The sequence below is a fragment of the Eleutherodactylus coqui genome, chromosome 3 (genome assembly GCF_035609145.1).
Source record: "Eleutherodactylus coqui strain aEleCoq1 chromosome 3, aEleCoq1.hap1, whole genome shotgun sequence".
In the NCBI taxonomy this organism is placed as follows: domain Eukaryota; kingdom Metazoa; phylum Chordata; class Amphibia; order Anura; family Eleutherodactylidae; genus Eleutherodactylus; species Eleutherodactylus coqui.
In genome coordinates, this window is record NC_089839.1 from 229,898,085 (window position 1) to 229,913,659 (window position 15,575).

General features: G+C 43.8%; 1 protein-coding gene across 1 annotated transcript in view; it reads right to left on the reverse strand.

Moving 5' to 3' along the window:
* NTMT2 (N-terminal Xaa-Pro-Lys N-methyltransferase 2) overlaps positions 1–6,895 on the reverse strand; it is a 33,232-nt gene extending 26,337 nt beyond the window's left edge. Inside the window, exon 1 of the mRNA XM_066597057.1 lies at positions 6,638–6,895. Within this exon, the coding sequence (XP_066453154.1) occupies positions 6,638–6,791 (154 nt within the window). The 5' untranslated portion in view covers positions 6,792–6,895. The remainder of the gene's footprint in view (positions 1–6,637) is intronic.
* Between the last annotated feature and the right edge of the window lie 8,680 nt (positions 6,896–15,575).

Here is a 15,575-nt window from a genome sequence, read left to right on the forward strand (position 1 = left end):
GTTTGTACAATATATTGCAATACTTCAATATTGCAGTATATTGTATTTTTAACATTGCTCTATTAGACCTTGCAGGGCTTGTCCCACTATAAGAAAAATTCCTGACAGCTGGACGTGACATAAAATTAAAAAAGAAAATTATATTTACCTCTCTTCAGCCCTTCAGGACACAGTTAACCGGCTCCCAGTATGTACGTCTTCCAGAAGTCATGTGACTGCTGCGGCCAATTGCAGGCCGCAATGTCACCATTTCAAACTATTAGCATCATGGCGCCCAAAATATGAGCGCTGATGCCAGGAGTTCAGATGGTGACGATGCTTCCTTTGATTGGTCACAGCAGTCACCTGACTTCCACCTGTCATACATAGTAGGAGCCTGTGCCAGATCCGTAGAAGCCATTCAGCTGTGTCTCAAGAGGCTGAAGAGACGCAAGTAAAGTCTCTTTTTTTATTTTATGTCTCCTTTAGGGCTCCTTTCCACTGGCGAGGTAATCGCACGTTTTCAGTGCGATGCGAGAGTACGAGCTTTCGCAGGAAAGTCCCACACTTGTTGATCTATGACAACCTTTCCACTAGCGATGTTTAAGGGCAAGCTGCGATGCGAGGATTAAAAATCGCAGCAGGAGGATTGTTTCAGCGTTTTGCATTTTTCTGTCGCCCATACAGTGCAATGGCAAAACAGATTCTCGCATCGCAACGCAAAAGCTTGTGATTTTGCAGCCTTGCGATACGATTTTATCATTGCGATTTTCTCGCAGAGATATCGCTATCGCCAGTGGAAAGGAGCCCTTAGAGTGACTACCCACTAGCGTTTTTTTTCACTGTGAAATTCGTAGCGTTTTTTTTTTCTGCAGGGGGTCTATGGGACTTGTAATGTTAAAATCGTGATCGCGATTTTAGCTTTACAGGTCCCATAGCCCATAGACCCCTGCAGGAAAAAAAAACGCTGCGAATTTCGCAGTAAAAAAAAACGCCAGTGGGTAGTCACACTTAACAGTTCTTAAGACGTTCACTAGATTCCAGTTCCAGTTCAAAATGCGGAATAAAGAATGTGGTATTTTAATAAATTGGACTTTTACCAATGCAGCGTTTTCTTTTTATTATTTGATGACAGGGAAACGGTTTTTTTACTTTTACCATATATTTTTTTATTTACTAATAAATCAAAAACTTTATTAGACTTATTCTTGCCTTTTTTTTAGTCCCCACAGTGAACTTGAGCTGGCAGTCATCTACATGTACAAAATACTGCAAGGCCTCAGTATTGCAGTATATCATACTTATCATATGGTAAGGGGTTAAAAAGATATGTAACCCTCTTACTGCCCTAGACTATCACAGATACAATGAAGCAGCAGGAATATTATGTGCTAATACCTAAACTACTCTAAACCTTCAGAGATTATACTGTAGATGTAAACTCATAACAAATAGAGATGAGCGAACCTACTCGTTTCGAGTAAATACTCGATCGAGCCCCGCGATTTTCGAGTACTTCAGTACTCGGGTGAAAAGATTCGGGGGGCGCCAGGGGGCGGGGGGAGGCGTGGCGGCACGGGGGGTAGCAGCGGGGAACAGGGGGGAGCCCTCTCTCTCTCCCTCTCCCCCCCCCCCCCACTCCCCGCTGCAACCCCCCACTCACCCACGGCGCCCCCCGAATCTTTTCGCCCGAGGACGGAAGTACTCAAAAATCGCGGTACTCGGGCAAAAAAGGGGCGTGGCCGAGTATGCCCGCTCATCTCTAATAACAAACCCTAAATCCCACACTTCTCCCCACTCTCAGTTAGGCTGGCTGTGAGCCCGGCTGGCAACCCTGCAATCAAAAATGATTTTTCAGGCTTTTTGAGGATGCTTGAAATATAAGCCCTACTACAAAATTAAGCCCTGCTAACAGTTCATTAAAAAAGTAAATTTAAATAGTGTCCAGGCAGCTATACATGTAAAAAAGTTAAACCTTTTTGAACAAAAATTAATATGACACCGTCTTATTTTTGGGGAAACACGGTAGGATATAAGGCACATAGGGACAGAAGTGAATATTTGTATCTTGAAGCCAAATGATCACCAGGCTACCTATACACGACCGGTATTGCGCTTTCGAATGTGCAATGTACCCGTGGATGTGAGGTGTTTTTCTGTCAACGCCGCTGCCTATCACTTCTGTGAGGTTGCAATTCTCCGGCGCCGCTTTCATCGGTGTTGGAGAATTGGCAAGTGTTTCCTATTGTTTTCAATAGGAAACCTTGCATCACACTTGCATGCACATCGCATACTGTTAAGTCTGTTTCCCTGTTCCATTGATAACAATGGACGATGTGTTCCAAAGAATGCCCAAAGATAGAGCATGCCGCGATTTTATAATGTGCAGGAAAAAGAAAAAAAATCGCTCATGTATATGACTCTATTCAAAAGAATGGGGTGCATATTTGTGCGAGATTCGTGCACACATCCTGCATGCTTTTCTCAGCCGTGTGAAAGTGGCCTCAGTGATATTTAGTTTAGGGGCTAAGAATTTCATGGAATAATTAAATATAAACCCAACCTTATCCAGTGATCCTTGCAAAGGAACACTTTATATGAGTATGACAGTTCTAATGTACCTGTCATACAGGACTTAAATTGTAAAAAAAACTGCAATGCAGATTCCAGAAATGCTTTAACCCCTATCAAAGTGATGTCAATTACAAATGGTATCAACACGACCAATCAGATAGGCTGACAATAATGTCTTAGTTTGCAAAGGTCAAGTATGGACCACTTTGTGAACTATTCTTGTCAGCACCTGTTAAGATGTCATATCCTGGATTCCAATACTTAATCCAATAAATTCTTGTTAGTCATAGCATATACTTATCAAAATGTCTTGTGCTTAACTAAACACTAACAACTTTTGATTTGCCAGTTGTTTTTAGTTGTTACGGAAGCTAATATTTCATACTGCAACACGTTGAAAACCTCTTTAGTATACCACCAGCACTTTAATTAGGTTGACATTGTAAATTCAATTGAGGGTCTACCCTGTTTCCCTGAAAATAAGACATTGCATGATTTTCCAGAATTTTTGAGGATGCAAAATGATTTTTAGGCTTTTTGAGGATGCATGAAATATAAGCCCTACTCCAAAATTAAGCCCTGCTAACAGTTAATTTAAAAAGTCAATTTAAATAGTGTCCAGGCAGCTATACATGTAAAAAAAAGTTAAATCTTTTTGAACAAAAGCTAATATAAAACACTGTCTTATTTTCAGGGAAACACGGTATTACAGACACAACAGGACCTACAGTAAGAACTTTTTATTTGGAAAAGCAGAACTTATTACTATGGACCTTGATTGCAATTAGATCTTATATCTAAGTTCAAATTGTGAGTTTTGATACAGTTCAAATTAACTAGGCTATGCTCTAGGTATCCCAAAGCCGGATAGTATAGAGGGCAGAAGATGTAAGGAAGTGAGAGAACATACTGGTTCAATGAGTATGCTGCTCACAAAGCATTTCCTGCCACCAGCACAGGCCTACATTTATTGTAGTACCAACACGGCAATTTCAACCCATTGGGGACAAAGTCTGACAAATTTACGGCACTCGATCCTGTGCTTAAGGGCTCATGCTCATGGGCAGAGCGGGATACGCCTATGGTTTTACGCCACGGGGATAAACAAAAATTTCTTTCTGCAGTCTCCATTAAGACTATATTAATGGAGACCTCCCGCTGCAGAAAAATGCGCTAAAATAGAACATGCCGCAATTTTTTCCCCACATCGTAAATCCGCGGCAGAATCCCGCATGTGAGGACTGAGCTATTAGGTTCAATAAAACCTAATAGCTGCGTTATTCCACCGCGGGGACTGCAGCATAAATTCGTCCGTGGCCATTAACCCTTAATCTCGGCCAATAGTTAAAATATGGTGCAGGATTTAAGCTCCTACTCCTGCAATGTAGTAGGAGCAGGTCAGGTCCTCAGCTGCCACTGACAGCCGATGACCCAGAGGAGAAAACAGAGGCAGTACTCAGTGAGCACTATGTAGTGAATAGAAAAAGCAGAAGTGTCACTTTTGCTATTTAACCCAGCGATCACGTGACTGCTGAGATCCAGATCTCTCTGTTAGTGACTACTGTCACACTAGGGAGATGTTTTCTCCTGTAACTGCGGCTCCTATGGATGCCCAAGCTACAGTGGGAAAGTGGGAAATAAAAAAAGAAAATGTGAATGACCACCAGGATCTTGTATGACATCATGCGGGACATAGATATTAAGACAAAATAGGTACAAAATAAGTTAAAGAAATTACACAATGAAAAAAAAAGAATTATATAGATTTTTTTTTCCAAAATTTATAGTTGTGTATTTTTACAATTAGTATGTTTACACTAAAATAAAGTATAGGAATGTATTCCTCATTTTTGATTTGGATGTTTTGATATAAGATTTGTATACTCTCGGATTACAGGGCACACATGGCAACAGTTTAGGTTTGTGTTGGCGGGTCATTTTCTTCTGCATATATATATTTATTTATTTATTTATTTTTTCCCTTTGCTTTTCACCAATAATAAAAAAGCGGGGAAAAATTTCAGTGAAAAAATATATAAACAAAATAGCCCTATACGTCATGGGGGTAAAAAAAAACCCACAGCAACAATAATTTTGGTAGCTGAAGGAAAAAAAATAGGACCATAAAACCACCATATGGCTAAAATCCCTAACAAGTGTCTGGTCCTCTTGGACCAAAACACCCTGATTAGAGATGAGCGAGTATCTCCCCCGCTCGAGACTGCAGGTTCGGGGGCCGGCGCGGGGGAGCGGTGAGTAGCGGCTGTCAGCAGGAGGGAGCGAGGGGGAGAGAGGGAGAAAGAGATCTCCCCTCCGTTCCTCCCTGCTCTCCCCCGCAGCTCCGTGCCCGCTGCCGGCACCCGAACCTTCCGTCTCGAGCGGGGGAGATACTCGCTAAAGGCAATGCTCGCTCGAGCAATTGCCTTTAGCGAGTATACTCGCTCATCTATAACCCTGATCCTTAAGGGGTTAATTAAAAGCTGTCTTCAATAGGAGAACAATGCAGAGACACCCAAGAGCATTCTTCATTACTGCTATCTGCTGCTAGCTGCAGTTAGTGGTTGTCGAATGGAGGGATGCAAGATAGGATGCCTTTCGGCCAGGGACTTCTCAGGCTTCCCCTTGCTCAAAAACCACCAAAAGCAGACTGCAGTAGGTAAGGTTGGTTTCACGTTGCATCCTTTGAAACCAGAGCTGAATCTGTCCTCCATGCAGAAAACTTCATGGGAAAGGAAAGCAGGACAGAACCTGGTCAACACCACATTGGAGAATATGTGAGATGTTTCCATCTTATAGTTTCCATCCCTGCCGGTCTTTCATGCTGGATAGAAAAGCACTAAGCATGGCGAATTCATTGTACACTTCTCAGCCTTGGTTTTGCGAAAACATGTATTGTAGTAAGTGATGTTGGATAATGTTGGTTGCTGAAAATAATGAGGTTTAGTTAAAGGGATCTTTTTATAGATGGGTGTATTCATATGACAGAAGTAGTAGGTAGGACAGAGACATAGCTGACTTCTGTCAAAGCTCTTGTATACGTGAAAGGGTTCCTCCAGTCCAGTGTTTCCCAGCTCCAGCCCTCGAGACCCTCAACAAATTAATGTTTTCAGGCTATCCTATATATTTTAAAGTGTATCAACTGTGGTATAAACCAGAGGTCCCCAACTCCAGTCCTCAGGGACCACCAACAGGTCATGTTTTCAGGATATCCTATGGTAAGAACACCTGTGGCAATGTCTGAGGCACCGACAATAATTACATCACCTGTGCAACACTGAGGAAATCCTGAAAACATGACCTGTTGGCGGTCCCTGAGGACTGGGGTTGGGGAACACTAGTATAAATGACATCATAACTTTATTCTGTGAGTTAGTATGATTACGACGATACCAAACATATCCTTTTTTTTTGCTGTACTACTTTTAAACAATAAATGATGGGAAAAAAAATTATCACAAACTTCTGAACGCCATAACTTTTTTCATTTTTCCATTGCACAAAAAAAACGGGCTTTCACACAAGCCTATGGCTTCTATTGGTAGCATTTTGGAGTATATACTACTTTTTGATCGTTTTTTTATCACTTTTTTTTCTGATAACATTGACTATACAGAATAAATAATGCATTCTTTTCATAGATCAGACTTTTACAGACATGGTGATGCCAGATGCATTTTGGGTATTTTTTTTTTCTTCCTTATTTATAATAAATACGGGAAATTTGGAGTTTTAAAAACTTTTTATATCCTTTACAATAATAAACAAATGTAGCCTAAATCTATAAACGTGCACCTATAGGCTCATTGCTAATTAGCCAGTGACATACATTTGATAGATATGCAGGATATACAATATGCAATTAAAGTGTTTAGAATACCTATAGTAGCTAAGAATACTATATAATATACACATATAGTGAAGTGGTGGATGTTGGTTTAAAAAGTATGAGTAAGTACAACTTGGAAGCCAGAACTAAAAGCTTCCAATATGGAATGCTCCCATCACAATATGGAATGCTCCCATCACAATATGGGATGCTCTCCTTTAAAGTACCTCAGTAAAAGGCGCGACATATTTCACTTACCGAGAGGATATTTCTCCAACAAGTAGAGGTAGCTCTCGAAGAAATCAGTTCGTATTGCCTTGTGAAGAACAAATGACATACTGTGTCTGCAAAGTTCTTCATCCGTCTTGTGCCATCGTGACTTAAAGGCGAGGTGAGCTCCCATGTACTCCATGTTTGTGTCTTGCCGTTAATGAAGGAGTAAACCATTATCCACAAACATATAGACTGCAGTTTTGTCATGTGTCACTTTATACCAGAGGAAGTCTAAGAAGCCCACAGCAGGTGCAGTTGGGAACTGATCGCAAAACCCAGCCGAGAACTAACTGTGTTGTAAGTGTAAAATGATACGATATCTGAATGAGTTCAACATGATTTAAAAGGCCACCCTATTTCTGGAGGATATACCGTGGAGCCCTCTTAGTAATTTTACGTGGCATACCATGCATGTCATCATCTGTTAAGCAACAAACAAGTGAAAAAGATAAAGTATATAATAAAAGAAACACTTCAATGGCAAAAAGAGTCATTACTAAACTAATATCTGGTAAATTGCACTTGATTGTGTGAGCATGGTGCAGAAAATTATCTTATATTGACCCATTAAAAAAGCTATTGTTCTCATCTTACAGGGGTTGTCCAGGCTTTGAAAAAACATGGCTGCTTTCTTTCAAACACAGCGCCACTCTTGTTTGTGGGTTGTTTCTGGTATAGCAGCTTAGCACCCATTCACTTCAATGGAGCTGTGCTGCAATACCACATACAATGCTATGGACAAGGATGGCGCTGTGTTTGGAAGAAAGCAGCCATGTTTTTCTAACCCTGGACAACCCCTTTAACAGAACAAAACTCATCTTAAAGCAATTCAAAGTGTAAATAAACCACCCTGGTAGCACAGTACACCATTATCCCATTGCATTGAAGTCAAGCTAAAGAAAAATACATCTGTATGAACCTGTTGTGAGAGTTTATTAAGATCTAGAGAATGAAGTTGTCAAAACACTTGCGCCAGTTTCCTGGCATAAGAATTGGCCATTATTGGTATATGCTTTTTTTTTTTTTGCACAAAAAATGGCAACTATTTTCAGTTTTTTTCACACCAGTGTATGCGCAATTGTGCACGTTTCAGTGTATTTGCGCTATGAGCGGGGTAGAGTTGCATGCATATTGGCGCATTTTAATAAACTTTTTGCGCACACAGGGCAGGATTTTTTTTGTACAAAGAATACCATCACGTCCCAAATTATAAGGCTATTTAGCCTAAAGAGGTCAAAATGTGTACTTTTTTCACTCAACTGTGCGCATTCTCGAACCCCCCCCATGCACAGAAAAATACAGCATGTTCTATTTTTCTGTGCAGGTGAGAAATACATGTGCAAAAAAAGCAAATGTAAATAAACCCTTTGAAATCAATGTGGTCTATTTTCTGCTTATTGCGCACGTGTAAATACACCCATCTGAAGGAGTCCCAACATAGTAACATATACGGAATTGGGATACCCGTCTAGTAGCGCTCTGGACCTCCTTTTGGTTTTCAGAACTGCAAAAATTGGCATAAACTCCCCCATGTGAAATTGTTCTGCAGCAATATTGGCCCATGTGCCACAAATTAGATCGAAGCACTAACATGGTCTGCACTGTTAATAGGAAGGGGTCATCGACTCATGCTGTTTGCGCCACAACAGAAATCTGGATCCATCTGACCAGGTGATGCTTTTCCGCTGCTCAGTGAACCAATTTTGTGCTCTTTTTCCCGCTGGAGTCTTACCCTTCTGTTTCTCTTAGACAGCAATGGCACTCAAAATAGACACCTGTTATATCCCATCTCTGTGCCTTGCCATGCATTGTTTAAAGTCACCCATATTACTCGATTTTCTCATTCTAATGATCAATAGAAGACCATCTTACTGTCGGAAGAGCGGTTGTGGATCCACTGTGAAACAAACTAATTTGACTTGAGGATACTCCTGGAGGTTGCACCTAGGGTCCCCTTATGTTCATCCTTTAGCACCCCAAACCAGGATCTAGCCTTCTCTGCTGAGACCCCCAGGCTACTTCTCCAGAAGTAGTCTTAGTGTTGTGGCAGATGACACAAACTGCTCAGGGTAAGGGTAGTTACACATCTGCTCTGGAACCTGCATTCAGAGGTTCCGTCGCAGCTCCGGCACAAAATACCAGCAGAAATAGCGCTGCACGCAGGACTTTTTCTTCTGGTAAAATGCCAGGCTACTATTGTGATAAATTTCAAACTGCATGACTTCTTGAATTACTTGCGGTTCCCCCTCACAACTTTCCTCCTCCCACATCTCCTCCCCCCAAACCCTCGAAAAAGTTAAATTGTACTTTGTATTTTGTAACAAAGGTGTGTGTACAATTTTTTTTACTTGAACTGTGACAAAGCTGAAATTAATCTGTATGCTTGTTATCCTAATAAAAAAAAGAGAATTTACAAAACAAAAATGCCGGGCAGCTGAGCAGAAACCGAACAGACGCCATTATAGTCAATGGGGTCCATTCTGTTGTGTTTGAATCCATCATAAAATGCTCAGCCATGGGATTCCCCTTTCCTGCTTCCTGAGTGGAACAGGAAAATGGAATCCCCACCGAAGATGTGAAAGCAGTGTAAGCATAGCATAGTACCAGAGGCTAGAAATTCGAGGTCAGGGCAAGTGGAATTCTTTCATATTAATATATCAAGCCAAGGTCAGAAATGGAGAAGAAGGCAAAACTGAGTAGAACAGCACCAGTTCAAACCATGAGTCTATCAGAGTTAGAACACACCTTTGTATACTAGATTCAACTAATTGTCCAGGCACGTTCCAGTGGGGGAGAGTACCTTAAATAGTCAGAGGCTTATCGGGATTGACTAGGGATGGAAATGTTGGGTGCGCTCTCGCCCTTTCAGAGTCGTGACAGCCATGAGTGCACCCTACTGGCACTAAGAAACTGGCAGCTGATGCAGCATCTGCCACAGAGGACTTAAGGAATATGGCACTGGCCATATTCCTTATAAACTGTTCATATGTGAACAGCCCAGCTTTAGCTCCAGTGATGCAACTGCCCATATACAGATAGCCTACTGGAGGTTCCCCAGGCATGAGCTGGAAAGCACCATGAAAGAGGTCACTATGAACATAGAAGCCCAGGATGGGATGTCGGGTTGTTGGGAGATTGCACAGACTTTTCAAAATTCGGAGCAACTGGGGCCAACATAGAAGACAGGAATAGATATCAGCAGTGAGATAGCAGCACCAGCATTACATCAGGACTGTGTAGCCATTACTGGCTTTGGATGCCATCATCTGACACTTCATCCCCAAATCTTGTCATTGCTAAGCTTTCATCCCACATTTCTCTAATCACTGGACAGCGATATATTTGTAGTGTTGCAGGGTGATGGACTCATACTTTATTGCCTCTCCTAAAGATCTGAAGTACAAGTCAGGAAAACTGACCTATCCAATGAATAGATACTTCTGATGGATGCCACACAGTAGTGTCTGTCACCCATAGGGTGTCACTGTAAAGAAATATATACATATAAAATAAAGGTTTTTCTCTCAGATACTGTTACTGAAGTATTTTTCTTCAGCTTGTCTCTTAATGTGATGCAATATCACGGTGTGCCATGCTATCAGAGTGGTTTATTAACACTTTGAAATGCTTACCAATGGGTTTTGTTGTGTTAAGAGATGAGAACAATAGCTATTAATGGGTTAAAGGTCCTTTTACATGGAGTGATTAAGTTAACTTTCGGCGCCATGCTATCATGATCAAACTAGAATTTGCTGTATCTGTACATAGAATAGGCTACTTTACTATGCTATTTTATACTTTTTTGGGGTATACTGAAGAGTACAGGCCAGACAGAGGATAAAAGGACTTTCCCCAGTCGTCTCCACGCCAGCACCAATTGAGATTGCCACAGGAACATACTGAGAGGTTAAAAGCTCCCCCCCTTCCCCACTTTCCTCAGTGTCTTCCTGTCGTGCCAGGAGGCAGGATCGCTGAGAGGAGCTGGTGGAGAAGCCAGCCCGAACTACTTACCGGCGGATCGGAGGGCAGTGGCTCAGCCTGTCCTCCCTTCCAAGCCAGACAACTCCCGGGACGCCACATGGGGTGGTAACCACCGGGCCAGGTTCCTCCCGCGGCGGCCCATGGGGGGTACAAAGCGGGAGCCTTAGTCCCCCTCGTCCTCCAGGCAGAAGTTACAGCGCGGCGCTCCAGGAAGCCCTTTGACGGCAGGGGGCGGGGCGCCGCGTCACGTGTCCAAGCGCGATGACGGCCAGTTCTTGTTCAGACCAGACCTAGACAAAATTTTAGAGAAAGCAGCCGACAGAAAGAAGGGGTTCCCCGAAGAAAAACCACAGAGAGGGAAGACCTTCTTACGGGCTCCAATGCAACAGCCCGAGGCCTACCGAGGGGGGCAGAGGAAGGAATATCTTCTTCAACCCCCACCAGGGAGAGCCGAAGCAGAGACCCTGACGCCATCCCCGTAGGGGCAAGGCTGGGGAACTTTGTGGATCAATGGGCCGCAATCTGCGAGGGCCCATGGATCCCAAAGATCTTACAGCAGGGATACCAGATAGAGCTGGTGTCCCTCCCCAGAAGAAAATTTGTTATCACGGGATGCTCAAAAAGACAGTTACACCTACTAAGACGAAGCATGCGCGACTTGCAACAACTAAATGCAATATCCCCCGTACCGCAAAACGAGGAAACCCAGGGCCATTATTCCAGGCTCTTCCTAGTAAGAAAACCCTGCGGAAAACATCGGTTGATAGTAAATCTGAAACCCCTGAATACCTGCGTCCGATACAGAAAATTCAAAATGGAAACCATCTCCTCAACGATAAAGTTGATTCCCAGAGGAGCCTACATGGCATCCATCAATTTAAAGGACGCTTATTTCCACGTACCGATCTACGAGGGGTCCCAGAAATACCTAAGGTTCGCAGTGGACATGGGCAAAGGTATAGAGCACCACCAATTCAGATGCCTGCCCTTCGGGATATCCTCAGCCCCCAGAATCTTTACCAAAATTATGGCAGAGGTAGCTGCCTACCTGAGGAAAAAAATCGGTCCTAATAGTACCCTACCTGGACGATATTTTGATAATAGCAGAGTCCAGAGAACTCCTAACAAAACACCTGGAGATAGTGCTAGAGCTTCTCCAATCGTTAGGATGGATCATAAACTGGGAAAAATCCAGCCTAGATCCCGACAAGCAGAAGACGTTTCTGGGAATAACGCTCAACTCAGAATCGCAATGCTCCTACCTACCCGGGGAGAAAATACAAAAAATCCGAAGAATAGTCAAAACCTTCCTACGAAGACAATTCGGGAAGCAATGTCTCTCCTGGGAAGCTTGACATCATGCATTCCAGGAGTGGCATGGGCCCAGGCCCACACCAGAGCCCTGCAGCCCTTAGTCCTATCCTCATGGGACAAAAGGCAGTCCTCAATAGGAGCAAGAATGTACATCCCAGGCGGGGTGAAAACATCCCTGCGTTGGTGGGCATCCCCAGAGAACCTGCGGAAAGGGGTTCACTGGCTACAAAACCCAGCCACCCACATCACAACGGACGCAAGCGCCTGGGGATGGGGAGCGCATGTGGGGAACCAGTTCTTTCAGGGCCCCTGGCCTCAGAGGACAAAAGAACAGTCCTCAAATTACAGAGAACTACAGGCAGTATGGCAGGTTCTACAGAAGTTGGGGAACTCGCTACAGAACCGACATATAAAGATACTGTCAGACAATATCACTGCGGTCGCCCATATACGACACCAAGGGGGCACAAGATCTCCCACCCTGCAAAGTATCACACAGAAAATTTTTCACTGGGCAGAAGGCCGGATCCTCTCGATCACGGCAACCCACCTGAAGGGGACGTTAAACCAAAAAGCGGACTTCCTCAGCAGGAGGCAAATAGACCCAGGAGAATGGTCCCTCTCCCTAGAGGCATTCAGAATCCTGACCAACCGGTGGGGGACCCCACAGTTGGACCTCTTCGCAACCAGGGAGAACGCCAAAGTAGGCAACTTTTTCTCCCTCCGGCCAGGAGATCGTCCGACAGCAGTAGATGCCCTAGGCCAGGACTGGGGACAAGGGCTGGTGTACGCCTTCCCTCCTATACCACTGATCCCCAGGGTTCTACAGCAGTTCAGAACCCAGGTATGCACACTAGTCCTGGTGACCCCCTTCTGGCCGAAAAGAAGCTGGTTCGGTCCTCTAGCAACATTGAGCGTCCAGGACCCAGTCACCTTGCCTACCTGGACAGATCTCCTATCGCAAGGGCCACTGAACCACCCAGGCCTAGACAAACTCCATTTAACGGCATGGCTCTTGAGGAATCCTCACTAAGAGAGAAGGGATTCTCAGAGAGAGTAGTAGAAACCTTAATGTCCAGTAGAAAAAAGACGACCCACCGGATCTACCAGAAGGTTTGGAGAAGGTTTTCCTCATGGAGACAGGGAAGGGATCGCGGGGATTCTATCCCTGACACTCCGCTAATCTTAGAGTTCTTGCAGGAGGGCCTAGAGATGGGCCTCTCTCCAAGCACCCTAAAAGTCCAGGTCTCAGCCCTTAGCGCCATATGTGACACAAAGTTTGCAGACAGCAGATGGGTCAACAGGTTCCTAGCAGCAGCAACTAGATTGCGACCTAGGCCCATAAATCTTTTTCCAGACTGGAATCTTAATTGGGCTCTAAGGGCCATGACAGCGGCACCGTTCGAACCGATCGAGGCACTACCCATAAAAATGCTTACAATCAAAACCATCTTTTTAGTAGCCATCACCTCCGCAAGACGGGTTAGCGAGCTACAGGCCTTGTCCATCCGCCACCCATTCATGAAAATCGCAGACACCGAACTAGTATTTAAAACGGACCCTGCTTTTTTGCCAAAGGTAGTATTAGAGTTTCATAGGTCCCAGGATATAATAATCCCCTCATTTTTCAGTAATCCAAAGAACGAGGAAGAAAAAACCCTAAGCTGCCTGGACGTTAGGAGAGCAGTCCTAGCCTACATAGATGCAACAAGCCACTGGAGACGGGACGACAACTTGTTCGTCCAGTTCAGTGGCCCAAATAAAGGTAGCAAAGCAGCAAAAAATTCCATAGCCAGGTGGATCCGCCTAGCCATCATAGAATCCTATAAGGCCCTCGGGAAGGAAATCCCATTAGCTCTTAAAGCCCATTCCACAAGGGCAGTGGCATCCTCATGGGCCGAACACAGCTCAGCCTCGGTCGAGCAGATATGCAAAGCCGCAGTCTGGAAGAAACCCCACACGTTCGTGAAACACTATAGGGTAAAAGTGCAGCAGGACGAGGACATGGCCTTCGGCCGCAAAGTCCTCTCGGCAGCAATCCCACCCTAAGAAAACTTTAGTTGGTACGTCTCAATTGGTGCTGGCGTGGAGACGACTGGGGAAAAAATAGATTATACCCACCCCATAATCGGGTTTCCAGTAGTCTCCACGACAGCACCCGTACCTTCCCCCCCTAAGAAAGTAGTATAGTATATAATTTCCAAAAAAAACCCCGGTTAAGGGAAGAATTTTAAGTTGAGCTCCTGCCCCGGCAATTCGTTAGAATCCACTGAGGAAAGTGGGGAAGGGGGGGAGCTTTTAACCTCTCAGTATGTTCCTGTCCTACCAGAAGGAGGCAATCTCAATTGGTGCTGTCGTGGAGACTACTGGAAACCTGATTATCGAGTAGGTATAATCTATTTTTTCGTTAGGCCAATACAAGCCTATGGACATGTTACTGTGTATGTTGGGAACTTTCTCAGCGTATACTCTAAATATAAACAAAAATAGTTATTACTCTCATTAAAAGAACAAAACTTATTTTGTAGACAGGATACCCTTCAATGGCTAACCAAAGGAAATGATGAAAGCTTCCCAGACCATTTAGGTTTTTTCATCAGGCATGAAGAAAGTTTGCAGTTTAACATCATTACTTTTTGTTAGCCATTAAAAAGTATTGTATTGTTCTTTCTTTCAGCCCCGTCTGATGTGGCTGGTGCTTTGCTATGTGATGATCAAAGTAAGTTATTTATATAACAAATGCAGCGCCCATTGTGCTCTCACATGTTGTTTTTCCAGTTTTCTAAGGGGATACAATCAGCTTGCCTATGTTTGATGTAACATACGCAATACCAACCAAGGGCATTCTGCACCCCAACACATTTCATTTGTCACTTTGTCCACATTTTGCTTTTCGCTCCATCCAATCCCCAGAAGTGACAAATGTAACAAGCCTTTGGGCGTAGGATATCCTTGGGCCATACTGTTAATGTTGTTATGTGCTGGCTAGAGATGAGCGAGCGTACTCGGAAAAGCACTACTCGCTCGAATAATTTGCTTTATCCGAGTATCGCTGTGCTCGTTCCTGAAGATTCGGGTGCTGCTGCGGCTGACAGGTGAGTCGCAGCGGGGAGCGGGCAGGAGAGAGGGAGAGAAAGATCTCCCCTCCGTTCCTCCCCGCTCTCCCCTGCAGCTCCCCGCTCCGTGCCGGCACCCGAATCTTCAGGGACGAGCACAGCGATACTCGGATAAAGCAAATTACTTGAGCGAGTAGTGCTTTTCCGAGTACGCTCGCTCATCTCTAGTGCTGGCATATATTTACTCCCTATATTTTGTGTACTACATCATATTCTATTGGGGTTACACCAATTGTAGCACATCACCTAATACGTCTATTCCTATTATCTAGGCTTTGTTACCGCTGTTTTTACTATGTTGATAATAAAGATTATTTGTATATACTGTGGTTCTGTGTTTTTGAATTAATCAGTGCTGCTTTACATAAAGTAGTTGAGTACCCCTGCTCTACATTTTGCTTGAATTGACTCCCATAGGCTTTTGTACGAATTCAATCGTATATTTTTGTTATAGCGCCAACATTTTCTACAGTTCTTTACAAATCAGAAGGCACATACACAAAATCAGACAT